The 16070-nt window shown below is 39.8% G+C and overlaps 2 protein-coding genes across 2 annotated transcripts; both read left to right on the top strand.

The window, feature by feature from the left end:
* Positions 1-4406: 4406 nt before the first annotated feature.
* On the top strand, positions 4407-9232 carry LOC121577544 (homeobox protein Hox-C9a-like). The gene is made up of 2 exons (XM_041891247.1): positions 4407-5492; positions 6803-9232. The coding sequence occupies exons 1-2, from the start codon at positions 4952-4954 to the stop codon at positions 7045-7047; spliced, it is 786 nt and encodes a 261-aa protein (XP_041747181.1). The 5' UTR covers positions 4407-4951; the 3' UTR covers positions 7048-9232.
* Positions 9233-11581: 2349 nt separating this feature from the next.
* LOC121577543 (homeobox protein Hox-C8a) lies at positions 11582-15575 on the top strand. The gene is made up of 2 exons (XM_041891246.2): positions 11582-12886; positions 13728-15575. The coding sequence occupies exons 1-2, from the start codon at positions 12451-12453 to the stop codon at positions 14075-14077; spliced, it is 786 nt and encodes a 261-aa protein (XP_041747180.1). The 5' UTR covers positions 11582-12450; the 3' UTR covers positions 14078-15575.
* The last annotated feature ends 495 nt before the right edge of the window (positions 15576-16070 follow it).

Raw genomic sequence — 16070 nt, 5'->3', positions numbered from 1 at the left:
GCCTGTTGCAGGTCTACAATTTTGTTTCTGGTGTCCTTTGACAGCTCTTTGGTCTTGGCCATAGTGGAGTTTGGAGTGTGACTGTTTGAGGTTGTGGACAGGTGTCTTTTATACTGATAACAAGTTCAAACAGGTGCCATTAATACAGGTAACGAGTGGAGGACAGAGGAGCCTCTTAAATAAGAAGTTACAGGTCTGTGAGAGCCAAAAATCTTGCTTGTTTGTAGGTGACCAAATACTTATTTTCCACCATAATTTGCAAATAAATTCATTAAAAATCCTACAATGTGATTTTCTGGATTTTTTTTCCTCAATTTGTCTGTCATAGTTGACGTGTACCTATGATGAAAATTACAGGCCTCTCTCATCTTTTTAAGTGGGAGAACTTGCACAATTGGTGGCTGACTAAATAATTTTTCCCCCCACTGTACTACCTAATCAACACAACATTACATTATCCCTGGTTAGCCACTATTGGCTTAAAAAGCCAAACCTGACACACAATATCTGGCAATTAATTTCCAGCAATATTGCCCCTGTCTGTCTGTGTGGTGCACACGTTTGTCTAGTTTGTCTATCACTCCATGTGTAGCGAGTTGATGTGATAACTGTCTTATGGGTTGACAGAAATACTTTCCCCAAAACCTTCTCAATTAATAGTTAACCTATTAGGATTGGACCCTTTTTTCCATTTTCACCTAAAATGACATACCCAAATCTAACTGCCTGTAGTTCAGGACCTGAAACAAGGATATGTATATTATTGATACCATTTGAAAGGAAACACTTTGAAGTTTGTGGAAATGTGAAATTAATGTAGGAGAATATAAGACATTAGATCTGGTAAAAGATAATACAAACAAAAAAACAAGCGTTTTATTTTTATTATTTTGTTCCATCATCTCTGAAATGCAAGCGAAAGGCCACAATATAATATTGCAGTTTAGGCGCAATTTAGATTTTGGCCACTAGATGGCCGCAGTGTGTGTGCAAAGTTTCAGATTGATCCAGTGAAGCATTGCAATACTGGACAATTTTGTATAAAGTTTGCCCAAATGTGCCGAATTGGTGAATTGATACATTTTGAAGTACATAACTATAGAGAACATACAAAAATGATATAGTAATACAAAATGTAAGTTTACACACTCCCAGGAATGTCATACATGATGGATCATTAGCTTATACACTAACCTTCACACATCTAGATGGCCGGGCGGGGTAGGTGTGGAGCCAGAGACAGCAGGCGTTCAAACTGTAGAACCCAGTTCCTACATTTGAATATAAAAATTGATTTTATCAAACAAAACTATGCTATATTTTATCTCTGGGACCCTTAGGATGACAAATCAGGGGAAGATTACTGAATGTAAGTACATTGTTTACCTTCAGAGGTGAATGTATCAAACCAGTTGCCGTGATACGTTTTTTGTTGTTGTGCACTCTCCTCAAACAATAGCATGGTATTTTTTCACTGTAATAGCTACTGTAAATTGGACAGTGCAGTTAGATTAACAAGAATTTAAGCTTTCTGCCCATATGGAAAGTTTGCTGTTACTTACAACAGTCATGCAAATCACATTAGCACACGTTAGCTCGACCGTCCCGTATATGGGACACCGATCCCGTAGAGGTTAAATGTTAACTGCAAAGTTGGTTTACCTGGCAGAACTATATCATGAGTAAGTATATAATTTGTATCTATTATTTGTTATTTGCAAACTTTGCTATGAAATTAGCAGCAGCAGCATGCTAGACTGGAACATTAGTATGTTCCAGTATGAAGAAAAAAAATGTATGCACTCACTACCTGTAAGTCACTCTGGATAAGAGCGTCTGCTAAATTCTAAAATCTAAAATCATTAGACTGCACATTCCTGACTCACTAGACGCACAATTAAAGGGGAATTAAAATGTGTTTGTTTTCTTCCAGACCTAAAAAAAACGGTCTGCTGATGTGATTTAAGCATTGACATGGACTCAGAACATCCAATCTCGTTGTTTTCTATGAACAATTGTAATTTTGAGAGTGAAAAACTAAAATAATCTAAAACCAGGAAAACTAAAACTGAGAAAACATAATTTGGGAAAATATCAAATATCAAACACAACGCCCTAGCAAAAGCAAAACCTACTTGAAGGTAACAGCGCTCACTGTTGCCCCTAGCGGGCGGTTTTTACGTAATCTCCCGACGTCCTCAGACATGGATGGACGTCTAGTACTGACTTGTATCATGGGTGACCTGCCTGGTTATAGAGAGATTTATCCTTTAAAAAATATATATTCATCCACAACTATCCAACCAACATTTAATTGTAGGATATGTCTATAGGCCTACTTCTACTCTTGACTGTTGCTCAGACCAGTGATGACAACTCCATTCTAAAACTTAGGTTTAGCATGTTCTTTTTTTCCTGCATAACATTTTTGTTGAATGTTGTTGTTTTTATATAACTCATGCCATAGTTGTAATTTGCATCTTGTTCTTCGTGTAATATGTTCGTTTTATGTTTATGTGATATGAATAACTCTGTTGAGTTTTTATTAACCACACGTACAGTGGGGGAAAAAAGTATTTAGTCAGCCACCAATTGTGCAAGTTCTCCCACTTAAAAAGATGAGAGAGGCCTGTAATTTTCATCATAGGTACACGTCAACTATGACAGACAAATTGAGAATTTTTTTTCCAGAAAATCACATTGTAGGATTTTTAATGAATTTATTTGCAAATTATGGTGGAAAATAAGTATTTGGTCACCTACAAACAAGCAAGATTTCTGGCTCTCACAGACCTGTAACTTCTTCTTTAAGAGGCTCCTCTGTCCTCCACTCGTTACCTGTATTAATGGCACCTGTTTGAACTTGTTATCAGTATAAAAGACACCTGTCCACAACTTCAAACAGTCACACTCCAAACTCCACTATGGCCAAGACCAAAGAGCTGTCAAAGGACACCAGAAACAAAATTGTAGACCTGCACCAGGCTGGGAAGACTGAATCTGCAACAGGTAAGCAGCTTGGTTTGAAGAAATCAACCGTGGGAGCAATTATTAGGAAATGGAAGACATACAAGACCACTGATAATCTCCACCGATCTGGGGCTCCACGCAAGATCTCACCCCGTGGGGTCAAAATGATCACAAGAACGGTGAGCAAAAATCCAGAACCACACGGGGGGACCTAGTGAATGACCTGCAGAGAGCTGGGACCAAAGTAACAAAGCCTACCATCAGTAACACACTACGCCGCCAGGGACTCAAATCCTGCAGTGCCAGACGTGTCCTCCTGCTTAAGCCAGTACACGTCCAGGCCCGTCTGAAGTTTGCTAGAGTGCATTTGGATGATCCAGAAGAGGATTGGGAGAATGTCATATGGTCAGATGAAACCAAAATATAACTTTTTGGTAAAAACTCAACTCGTCGTGTTTGGAGGACAAAGAATGCTGAGTTGCATCCAAAGAACACCATACCTACTGTGAAGCATGGGGGTGGAAACATCATGCTTTGGGGCTGTTTTTCTGCAAAGGGACCAGGACGACTGATCCGTGTAAAGGAAAGAATGAATGGGGCCATGTATCGTGAGATTTTGAGTGAAAACCTCCTTCCATCAGCAAGGGCATTGAAGATGAAACGTGGCTGGGTCTTTCAGCATGACAATGATCCCAAACACACCGCCCGGGCAACGAAGGAGTGGCTTCGTAAGAAGCATTTCAAGGTCCTGGAGTGGCCTAGCCAGTCTCCAGATCTCAACCCCATAGAAATCTTTGGAGGGAGTTGAAAGTCCGTGTTGCCCAGCGACAGCCCCAAAACATCACTGCTCTAGAGGAGATCTGCATGGAGGAATGGGCCAAAATACCAGCAACAGTGTGTGAAAACCTTGTGAAGACTTATAGAAAACGTTTGTCCTGTGTCATTGCCAACAAAGGGTATATAACTAAGTATTGCGAAACTTTTGTTATTGACCAAATACTTATTTTCCACCATAATTTGCAAATTAATTAATTAAAAATCCTACAATGTGATTTTCTGGATTTTTTTCTCATTTTGTCTGTAATAGTTGACGTGTACATATGATAAAAATTACAGGCCTCTCTCATCTTTTTAAGTGGAAGAACTTGCACAATTGGTGGCTGACTAAATACTTTTTTTCCCCCACTGTACATGAACAAGCAAATGGTTCTCCTAAAAATATATTGAGGGACATAAAACATGAGCGGCCTCTACGAATTTAGCTGCAAGTGTTCCGAATCTCTACACAGTCACAAAGTTCTAGACTCCATTAACTGAGAATGCACCGTGTGTTATGTGTTTCTACAATATAAAAGCCTCATGTGAATCACACATTTGGGGTATATTATTATATTCTTGGATCTTTCATCTCTTGTTGAGATTGTGCATGTTACAACAATGTTATATCCATCGAAGTCAATACAATGCATTAAGATTGGAAAAAACTCTAAAGGAAAAAGGCATTCTTATTATCCAAAACTGTTTTACCTCAAGAATATCCCTCAAGTTTCAAAGTGATTTTTCAAATTGTGGTCGACAAAGACAAATTACATCGATAAATAGTGCCTCGTGCACTGTGATCAAAGTACATCATGCTCCAATAAGAGGGGATACGCAGTTCTCCATGTCTTTAGGACAACAAGGAAAAACGAAAACATTATAGGGGGTGAATCCTTCTTAATGATTGCTCATATAATATCATTCCTGTACATAAATAGCATTCAAATGTCTGATACACACACCTTTGTCCTAGGAGTGCTTGCACATTAATCGACTGTAACGTTTTGGGGTAAACATAATCACGTGTTCATCGGTGGCCAATGAGAGTCAAAGAAACCCGGGAGAAATAATTACCTGGCTTGATTGTTCTAGGGGTAAGATAAAAGTACACATACACTCCATATAATAATCTGATGCATGTAAAAGAGACGAGAGCATCGCTATGTCGACCACGGGTCCCATACGCAATTATTGCGTGGATTCTTTGATAAACCATGAGAGCGAGGATTTTCTTGCGTCGCGGTTCTCAGCCACAGAGCTTCTCCCCACCCGCTCATGTCAGACGACACTAGTACCGGAGTGCTCTGAAATACCCTCCTGCAGTTTTGCGCCGAAACCTCCTGTCTTTACCTCCTCCTGGGGCCCAGTTCACTCCCAATCCTCAGTAGTCTACCACCCATACACCCACCAACCTCACGTTGGAACGGACTCGAGGTATGTTCGCTCATGGCTGGAGCCCATATCTGGAACAGTATCCTTTCCAGCCTATCCGGCTAACTGCAGACACTACGGACTCAAACCCGATGATTTTCCTCAGCCCGGTGCCGGACACTGCATCACCTCCAACGGTCGCGGATACCCGGACTATCTCTACAACACCTGCGTGGACATCCGAGACAAGGCACAGCAGATCGCCCCTTCTCCAGAGTCGGAGATTTTGGCTTCCGGAAAGCACAAAGACGACAAGACAGAATTCGACCCAAGTAAGTGGAAGCCATGCCAGTCTACAAACGGGTATTGGAGTCGTTTGTGTGTGCGTGAGGTGGGGGTGTTCGTCTTTCCATGGGGGTTTTGCTCGTGGTTGTTGTCCCACTATAAAACGAAATGATCGTTTATTTTCCCTTCCGTTTGAACGAGAGGGGAACTGGAGGGGCTGTTAGACAGTGTTAGACAGGACAAACGCCAATCCCCTTAAGGTTGTAAAATATGAATTAGCTATAAAACAGCTATGCAATGGGGAAACTGGAAACAAGCTTTTCATTGGCGAGATCAGAATCTCTAGTAAACTCCACTCCACTGTCTTCTTACATGGCCTAAACGTGTGCCTAAAATCATTTTTTGTGTGCCTAAAAACATATTTTATTTTACTTATAGAGACATTTGATGTTGTATCATTGATACACAAGAGGTGTGGCCTTATATAGGCCTTGTGTTATAGTGGATTATTATTATTTTATTATTTGTTATTATAGCCTTCGATTGAAATGCACATCCAGAAGCCTAAAATTAACCAACAAGCTAATAGGATGATCCATGTTTACAGAAAAGCTTGCAGAAACCACGAAGAGCCACTATGGTTTTTATCTGCAGTATTATAATGGCTCATTTCATTTCATGTAAACCTATACTGGTTTATTGCACCGTGTTATTTAGTCAATAATGGCTGATTTTTCACGTGATTATTGAACGTTCTGGTACAACCGAAGCCGAGCAAGTCACAAAACATAACTTTGCTTAAATACAGCCTATTCAGCGAGGACCAAAACCATTGATATTGAAGTTTCTTCATATCAGTACTTATAAAAACATAACAACACCGAGCAAACTCCCTACAATAAACACAGAACATAATATTTTTGGCCACAACAAGAATGGGTGAAATGCATCTAGCTGCCTCGGTTGCAGACCTGCGGAGACTTGAAGTTAAAGGCTTTTAAAATATTTTATGGGGCAATAAAGCGAACGGGCGCACTCACAATTTTACAACTCGGTCCTTTTCTAGTACTGTTGACGCTCTTAAAAGATGGATCAGGTCTATAAGAGAGATGCTTATTTATAATTATTAAGGAACACATTGATGACACAGTTGACAATGCACATGGATTATATTGAACCATAGGCTTATTTTTATTTTTTTAATTAATAACAGAGTAGGCCTGCTCTCCGTTTGGTCTGTTGTGTGTTGAAGTGTTTATGATAATGATTTTAAAGTAGCCTTAATGGGTTATACACTGGAAAAGGTCAGCAAAAGTGCTCAATTGATTTACTTTTTTTCTGATTTATCATTTTACAGGCAACCCGGTGGCGAATTGGATACACGCTCGTTCAACGAGGAAGAAACGGTGTCCCTATACAAAATATCAGACTCTCGAACTCGAAAAAGAGTTTTTGTTCAATATGTACCTTACCAGGGACGGTCGATATGAGGTCGCTCGGGTTCTTAATTTGACCGAGAGACAGGTCAAAATCTGGTTCCAGAATCGGCGGATGAAGATGAAGAAAATGAATAAAGAGAAGACAGAAAGCAATGAGCAGTAACGTGCTGTATGGACAAATTGACTTGTACACATTCAGAAAAATGTCACTCATGGTCTCTCCTCTCCAGTGGTCTCTCCTCTTGAGAGCTACTGTTTTCCTTTTTGATCTGATATAATTGAGCTCTAGGCCTATTCTTGACAAAGTAGCACAGTGCAGATTGGGCCCACGTTTCGCTGTGACAGTATGCAACTTGTTTGGGCTATTTATCCTTTATTACTGGTTCATAGTCAAGACACGAATAGGACATTAGTAAAGAAAGGTATACGGTCAAGTTGGATAACTGTGCTTGAATGGTGTTTCATCTGTACATGTGTATAACAAAACCTGTGTATTTTTGTAGATGTTGCATCTTTGGCCTATTCAAGTGTAAATTAATGTTTTGTACACGAAGTACATGGAACGTGTGTCTTGTGTTTTCGTCTAGGCCTATGTGGATATAGATTTTGTTGTACGGTTTTTATATTATTTTCTCTCGACGCTACAACTTTATGTTATACTGTAATCTCCTTTCCTGTCTTTGTTGGGTCATTCATATTAAAACGTTAAAATCTGGCCTTAATCAGAAATATTAACACTTGCAACAATGACATTCTGAGATGGCTTGACAAGACAGTAGGATACAAAATATATAATTCGCAGTTAGTTGTTGGGATATAAGTGATTCAACAATTCCAATAGGCTACACACTAGATTTAGATACGGACCACTCCTTATTGAAAGCAGCTGTGTCTTTTAACTCATTATTCTTCCATTTCTATTTCCTTTTATAATGCACGTTTCCTGACCACTTCCAGACGCTGTGTTTTCTGAAATGTAAATGGCTCTGGAGGAAAATTAAGGTGACATTTGAGACCTTGTGTAAACGCATTGCATCACGTTGTTTGCTTTATACGTGTTATCCAATCATAATCATTTCAGATTATTGCAACCATTTCAAGGAAAAGCTTTAGCGTGGTATTCTGGCTCTGAAACGTTTTCAGTCCATAATCTGTCTAGGCCTGGCCATATTTCTAATTGGTGGTCATTTAAGAAAACATGCCACACAGTATAACTTGATTATTGAGATTCAGGTATAATAGAGGAGTGCATTGAGAGTGCATTTCGTGCAACCATGTGGCATAGACCTATCTCAATATAGGCCTATCCCTGCGTACTTTCAAACAATGTAGGCTAGTTACCATGTGAGGTGTTTTATAGTTTTTACTTAGCCTTCTTGTAGCCTATAGACTCCATTATTGTATCATACAAATGTAGTCTATATGAGCGTTAACACTGGGCACACACTCGTTGAATCAAAGTTATTTCCAGGTCATTTCAATTACATTACGTTGAACCAACGTGGAATAGACTTTGAATTGAAGTCTTTGCCCAGTGGGTTGTTTCCATAGCATAAATCGCGAATATAGGGCCTAGGCTACACATTGATGACGTTACGAATTCTTTTGCAATAGACTAATGCACATTTCGGTCACTGATTTGAGGCTTTTGTGAGCCGAGCAGTGCGCTATATTATTTTGGTCTGCTGAGTTGGTGCTCAATGTTGTATTTTAGATGGGTCATGCTGGCCATGTGTCGTGGTTATGTGAGACATATTAACCCACAACAAACGGCGATACATGTGTTCCCCTGTGTCAGTGCTATTTTTGGACACCCTCTGCACACTACACTAATTTGCTGCATAGTCTTTTGCATCTTTTAGCCTATCAGTTAATTTGAGGTGTGTGAAGTATCTTTTCAGGCGTTTATTTTTCTTTCTTGGTCGCTGGACTAAATTGGCCTTCCCCTTAAGTGTCACAAACAATACTGACAGGATGCAGAGATTTTAGAGCCCAATATAGTTTAACATTTCCGTTGCGGAGCACAGAGAAATGTGGGGTTTTACGACCCTGATTCGGGCAGCACTGTTCATCTCGAATGCAATCTAAGAAAGCAAACCTAGCAGAACTGGCTAGACGTCTAGGCTTAATTACTTTATTGTTCTTATTTGAAAGTATGGTGTGCTGCAAACGTGACTCTATCCCCCTTTATTTTTCCACTCTGGATTATGTGGCAGAGGGGGAAAGAGGAACACATGAAAGGCCCCAAATTGAACTTCCTTTATTCCAAATCTATACTGAACATAAATGTAAACGCAACATGGAACAATTTCAAAGATTTTGCTGAGTTACAGTTCATATAAGGAAATCAGTCAATTTAAATAAATAAATTAGTTCCTAATCTATGGATTTCACATGATCATGGGTGGGCCTGGGAGGGCATAGGTCCACCCACTTGGGAGCCAGGCCCAGCCAATCAGAATGAATTTTTCCCCACAAAAGGGCTTTATTACAGACATAAATTCTCCTCAGAATGGTAGAGAAATTAACATTCAATTATCTGTCAACAGCTCTGGTGGACATTCCTGCAGTCAGCATGCTAATTGTGCGCTCCCTAAAACCCACAACCCTGTCTCCTGAGTGGCGCAGTGGTCTAAGGCACTGCATCGCAGTGTTAACTGTGCCACTAGAGATCCTGGTTCGAATCCAGGCTCTGTCGCAGCCGGCCGCGACCGGGAGACTCATGGGCGGCGCACAATTGGCCCAGCGTCGTCCAGGGTAGGGGAGGGAATGGCCGGCAGGGATGTAGCTCAGTTGATAGAGCATGGCGTTTGCAACGCCAGGGTTGTGGGTTTGATTCCCACGGGGGGGCAGTATAAAAAAAAGATGTATTCACTAACTGTAAGTCGCTCTGGATAAGAGCGTCTGCTAAATGACTAGAATGTAAATGTAGAATGTAAATGTAAAATGTAAAAACTTGTGGTATCTATGGCATTGTGTTGTGTGACAAAACTGCACATTTTAGAGTGGCCTTTTATTGTTCCCAGCACAAGGTGCACCTGTGTAATGATCATGCTATTTAATCAGCTTCTTGATATGCCACACCTGTCAGGTGGATTATCTTGACAAAGGATAAAATGCTCACTAACAGGGATGTAAACAGATTTGTGCACAAAATTGGAGAGAAATAAACTTTGTGTGTGTATGGAAAATTGCTGGGATCTTTTATTTCAGCTCATGAAACATGAGACCAGCACTTGTAGCGTTTATATTCAGTGTAGCACAGCGCAACAATATTCTCTTGGAACACTGGCACTGTCCCTTGTCAAATGGTAATGTCCCCTGTAGCTCAGTTGGTAGAGCATCGTGCTTGCAATGCCAGGGTTGTGGGTTTGTTTCCCACGGGGGGCCAGTATGAAAATGTATGCACTCACTAACTGTAAGTCGCTCTGGATAAGAGCATCTGCTAAATGGCTAAAAATGTAAATGTCATTTCCCTTATTCTGAAATAGCCTCGATTGAGTCCAACCCATGTGTCTTTATGACTTTGTCTTAGGCTATATATGACTTCCGTATACATGTCCGTCATACCATCATTTCAAGTTTTTTACTATTGGGGCCATATGGCAAAAATTATGAGGACCCCTACGATTTATAGAAATGTGGTTAGAGTTGTAACATATAGGTATCCTCATTGCTCATTATTAAATTGTTATTATTTCTACTTTCACTATTAGGCTATATATAGTATTTTTATACTATATCCCTTACAGGGATTGGCATTTTAGCAAGCTAGCAGCACTAGCAGTAGGCCCAGTAGTGGCAGAAACATTCTATTCATATGATTGAAATCTATATCTGATCCAATCTTCCACTATCACGATATACCATACAAATGTGTAGGCCTAGCCTATATCTTACGAAATAATAGCCTCTCATGGTTATGTGAAAGTACTGTAGGTCTAGAACTAGTCCAATTAGTGCAGTACAAAACACAACAAGGCCACTGGATGTCACTGTTGACTAAGTATTTAACATTTTCGAGCCCATGTAGCCTTTTTACCTTTTGTATGGGAACCTTCCGGGGACTGGAGGGAGAAAGTGTTCTTAACGGCTGTTCTAGGGTTACTAGTCACAAATGTAGAGATGAACAACTAATGCCTAGAGATGAACAACCAACAAGGTCCGTTTTCTTCAAGACCTATTATTGATAGTCTACGTATAACTTTTACGGAGAATAATTATCTTTCTTCTCTAGCCTACACTATAGGCAGTAGTATATCTGTAATATGCCAATATTGTATAATTTTTTTAAAGCTTGATATTCCAATTTATTTAGCCTATGTCTCTCTACACTCATTTATCTGTCAGTGGGTCTCTATCTCTGTCTTGGTGTTGTGTTGTTATGAAGAACAATTATTTTAGTTATAACTGATAAATTCTATTTTATCGTTAGGTTAATCTATAGCCTATGTTTAGTGTTAAGTAGCATAAGATAGGCTACATCTACTATGGGCTCAAACGAACATAAGAACATGTAGGCCTAACTTAATGTCAATATGTATAGTCTTTGTAATTGTTAAACATATTTTCGTATTTGTATTATGTTTGCTCTAATTAAAGACCAAAAATTCAACCAAACACGTTTATTTCACTTTTATTTTCATTAATAATCATGTAAATCATGTACAATAATACATCAATGGCATCAACAACTATTAAGCATTATAAAATAATTCTGGTTATATAAAAATTATATCAAACCAAATATCTAGGCTGTGTTATTATCAAATACAATGTTGCTACATGTAAACCATTTCGATTTAAATATTTAATTGAAATAGGCTGGGCTACAACACATTTCACTGCCACTGGGTGTGCGCGTACATGTGTGCGTGAATGGAAATCATTGACGTAATGCATCAACCTTGCGTTCACGGAGTCAGAGGTCGAGGTTTTTGTCACTTTCTTAAGGGCAATAAACGGTAGGCCTATTAACTAGAGAGGAACGTCTAGAGAGGAACATCTAGAGCACTACTCTTTCAAATAGACAATGTATATAACACTAAACAAAAGGATAGTTGACACATAGTCTAGGCTACATAAAATATTCAAAATGTTATTGTATTGTTAAGCAAAATGCACAGTCCCTTCCCGCTTGCCTGTTTCACGGTTTAGACGTCCGAGCACTCCGTGAGAATAGGAGGGGGTTGAAGGTTGGTGGGGAGAGAGGAGGGGGTCGATGTCGTGAACAGGGGGGGCGCAAAAACGCTTGTGACTGTGTGTCTGAGGGGCTAGCCGCTTTAGCTATATAGCACACATCAACCATGCACGACATAAGAAGCTGATTTGAAGCTGCAAAAGGAAAAATTCAATAAAAAGCAAAGAACTTCCTTTGGTAGCAGGGCAGTGTTTTAACAGTGGAGAGGTGGATAAGGAAACAGGCTTTATTATTTTATTCCTTAAACCTGTCTATATGATTTCGTGGTTTCGTTCGTTGTATGTGTGGGGTTTGGAACAGAAGTAAGGCAATAATTGGAATTGTCGTAAAAAAGTTATTCAGCTGTAACATTGTCAACAGAAAAACATGAGCTCCTATTTCGTGAACCCTCTCTTTTCCAAATACAAAGGCGGTGAAACGTTGGAACCAACTTACTATGACTGCAGGTTCCCTCAAAGCGTCACCCCGAGTCACGCGCTGGTGTACCGTGCGGGAGCGGCGGCGACGGGATTTCAGCACCCGCCCCATCACGTCCAAGACCTCTTTCACCATGGGACGGCGGGGATCTCCACACCAGGCTACCAGCAGAATCCATGCGCCTTGGCTTGCCATGGAGATGGCACTACATTTTATGGATACGAAGCCCTTCCGAGACAAACGCTTTATGGTACCCAACAAGAGGCAAGCGTGGCCCTATACCCAGACTGTAAATCGTCAAATGGCACTAACCTCGGAGAAGGACAAGGCCACCTAAATCAAAACCAGTCTCCTAGTCTCATGTTTCCATGGATGAGACCGCACGGTTAGTAGGCTACGTTTTAATATGTCCATTAGTGCAATTATAGGCTCTAACATTATAAGCGTAGGCTACAGTTAGGTTTCTTGTGTGGTTATTTTGTTGTACTTTTCATGCCATGTAGCCTACATTCGGTAAAGTATGATAACGTTTTCGGATCATCACTTATCACTCAGTAGAACTTCATCGCTTAACCGTGGCACAATGACACACTCTCATCAGATCTGAGCTACTTTGATTACAGGCATATAAATACCAGTAGATCTGCGTCAGTGCTGTGCCATTCATGGCGGCTCAATTGATCGCTAGAAGATGAGAAAATAAGCAGAAATTAATAACAACAGTAAACACGAATTAAGTGAAAGTTCAGCATAAGCACTTGGCATGGCGTTTATCTTCCCATACATTTACATTTTACATTTTAGTCATTTAGCAGATGCTCTTATCCAGAGCGACTTACAGTTAGTGAGTGCATACATTTTTTTCTTCTTCATACATCCAGACAGCTATCCAAGAGTAGAGGGTATGTATAGTCTTGGATTTTCCAGTAGAGTGGAATGGCTCAATGTGGATGTCACCAACCTCTGATATAGCATACACAGCCAGGGCTCAAATAAGAATAGCTCTGCGAACTACCTCCGCACACACACACACACACACACACACACACACACACACACACACACACACACACACACACACACACACACACACACACACACACACACACACACACACACAACAATCAATATCAAACAATCAGTCTTCTATTTCAAATATAATAATGAACCAGACACAGTTTTGCAACAATTCCTGCTTAATTGTAAGTGCTATTTCCATTCTATAGCCCCAGGAAGACGGAGTGGCCGACAGACCTACAGTCGATACCAAACACTGGAGTTGGAGAAGGAATTTCTATTCAACCCTTACCTCACCCGTAAGCGTCGGATCGAGGTGTCTCATGCTTTAGGGCTGACGGAGCGGCAGGTGAAGATTTGGTTCCAAAACCGACGGATGAAGTGGAAAAAGGAGAACAACAAGGACAAATTTCCGTGCCAAAGAGTAGAGACGGAGAAAGAGGGTGATGGTGATGGTGAGGGAGAGGGCGAGGGAGAGGGCGAAGATGAAGGCAATGATGATGGTGAAGGAGAAGAGGGAGACAAAGGGGAAACGGGAGAGGAAGAGGAGACGAAATAGTGATTTTTATTGCTCTTTCTTTTTATGGTTATATGGCTTAAAAGTTGAAAGATGGTCCCGGGAGAAGGAGATCACATTTTATCACCACCGTTTTATTGCGTCAACAAGATGAGAGAAAAATATCTGTTCTGGATTCCAGCAAAAAGCTCTCTCTATGAGGATAATAACTACTAATAATGTTTAGCTTATACAGTCTCCAAACGCTGCAAAGGCTCTCATAACATAAAGACCTAAAGCACTTGCAAATCATATTGTTAATATGCGCATATGTCCATATCACAGAATGCACAAGAGGATAGGATGGCTGAAAATGTTTAAATGTTTAATCAATGTTGTCATTCGAGGAAAAGGGTTCACTATTAATACAAATTCTTTGTACTTTTTTTTTTCCTCAAGTTTTTTTTATGTGGATTTTGTGTGTATTGGGATGATGGGAGTTTTATTTTATTTTATGCATAACTGCCAATTCCAAAGGTGGGGAAAGGGGTGGCAGTTGGCCAAGTGGTTAAGATCCTTCCGCCAGTAACCGAAGGTCTCTGGTACGAATCCCCGCGCTGATTAGGTGCAAAATCTGTCAATGTGCCCTTGAGCAAGGCACTTAACCCTACTTGCTCCTGTAAGAGGTTCTGCTGAATTTGCGATATGGACTCCTGGTTAGAAGGGCACTTTCATAAGGGATGTTTCATGTTGTTGTATCTCAAATATAGGCCTGGTAATGTAGCCTATATTTTGTGAGCGCTGTCTGAGCTTTTGATCGCAGATGATCCCCGGGCCTATTCAATCCGATTAAAAAACAAAACAAATCGGAAATTCGCCATATGTAGAATATTTCTTGATTCTTGACCTAATTCTGAAAAATGTAAGATTCTAGAAGGCAGCAATAACTTATTTTTGTGTGATTATTAGCCTATATTGGTTTTAATAGACCGGGAACTCTTTACTACCTAAGTAGATCTACATGCACTTGGAGGTGATGTTAAAATCTACCAAGAAAACGGTTTTGTCATTAGCAATGTTGATCTATACATTCTCACTGAAGGGACAAGGCAGTGCAATGATAGGCCTATAACACATTATATTGCATTTGATTGCGCGATACTTATGGTTTTACTTGTGGCGGTATAGTAGGCCTATATTGATCTTCGAAATAAGTGTCTCTGCGCCATTCTACCTAGCCAGCTAAAGGACGGTGTCACTAAAATTAGTGTCCCAACAACTTAAACTGCCTTAAGTAATGCACATTTATTTAACCGATATGTTATAATTGAACAAAGAACTGTACTTCAGCTTTTAAATAGCATTAGCCTACATTATTGTGCTGATGCAATAGACTCGTTTTTAATGCACTGAATATGACCTCTATGTATGTCTTCGTATATCTTGTTGTATGAATCAGCTTGATTTCTTATGTTTTAAGTTCAAGGAGGGGATGTTGGTTGCGAGTGCACACATCCTTGATTGGCATGGACATGTTAAAATAAATGGCAAAAAATCTGAATTTCTCTTCCTCATTCTTGATACCATTTCGCAATTTCTCTGTATTGCAATAGACCAAAACACACACACACACACACACACAGAGAAATGAGACAATCCAAACATCTAATTATGTCTGTTTTGTGATTTTATGATGTTTACTTAATAACATCAATGAATTCTAAGAACATTTAATCACAATATCTTACACCCAAACAAAATGACATTATAGAAAATATTTTTTTCATGACTTGTTTTTATTCAGACCAATGGATGAAGGAATGGATACGCCTGTAATGCTAGTGGTTCAGAGAACATTTTCGTTTTGAGACACAAAAGCCAGCAACTTAGTTTCTTTTTGATATAGGGAAATACCATTTATATAAGGAGTTATTTTACCAATAAGCAGAGTCGTTTTATGATGTAGAAGCGTCCCCTTACCTAAACTCTTGCGCAGGCCTACACTTCGAGTGCACCTAAATGCGTAAATATGCGATAACCATTTGAGTACTTCATA

This window comes from Coregonus clupeaformis, unplaced genomic scaffold (genome assembly GCF_020615455.1).
Source record: "Coregonus clupeaformis isolate EN_2021a unplaced genomic scaffold, ASM2061545v1 scaf0005, whole genome shotgun sequence".
Lineage (NCBI taxonomy): Eukaryota > Metazoa > Chordata > Actinopteri > Salmoniformes > Salmonidae > Coregonus > Coregonus clupeaformis.
Note: the sequence above shows the minus strand (reverse complement) of the source record. Positions and strands in the feature narration are given on the sequence as shown.

Excerpts from the sequence above, each read along its gene's own strand:
- LOC121577544 (XM_041891247.1), top strand. The coding sequence starts at position 4,952 with ATGTCGACCACGGGTCCCATACGCAATTATTGCGTGGATTCTTTGATA. Across the intron at positions 5,493-6,802 it reads CAAGACAGAATTCGACCCAA|GCAACCCGGTGGCGAATTGG; the intron begins GTAAGTGGAAGC and ends ATCATTTTACAG.
- LOC121577543 (XM_041891246.2), top strand. The coding sequence starts at position 12,451 with ATGAGCTCCTATTTCGTGAACCCTCTCTTTTCCAAATACAAAGGCGGT. Across the intron at positions 12,887-13,727 it reads TCCATGGATGAGACCGCACG|CCCCAGGAAGACGGAGTGGC; the intron begins GTTAGTAGGCTA and ends TCCATTCTATAG.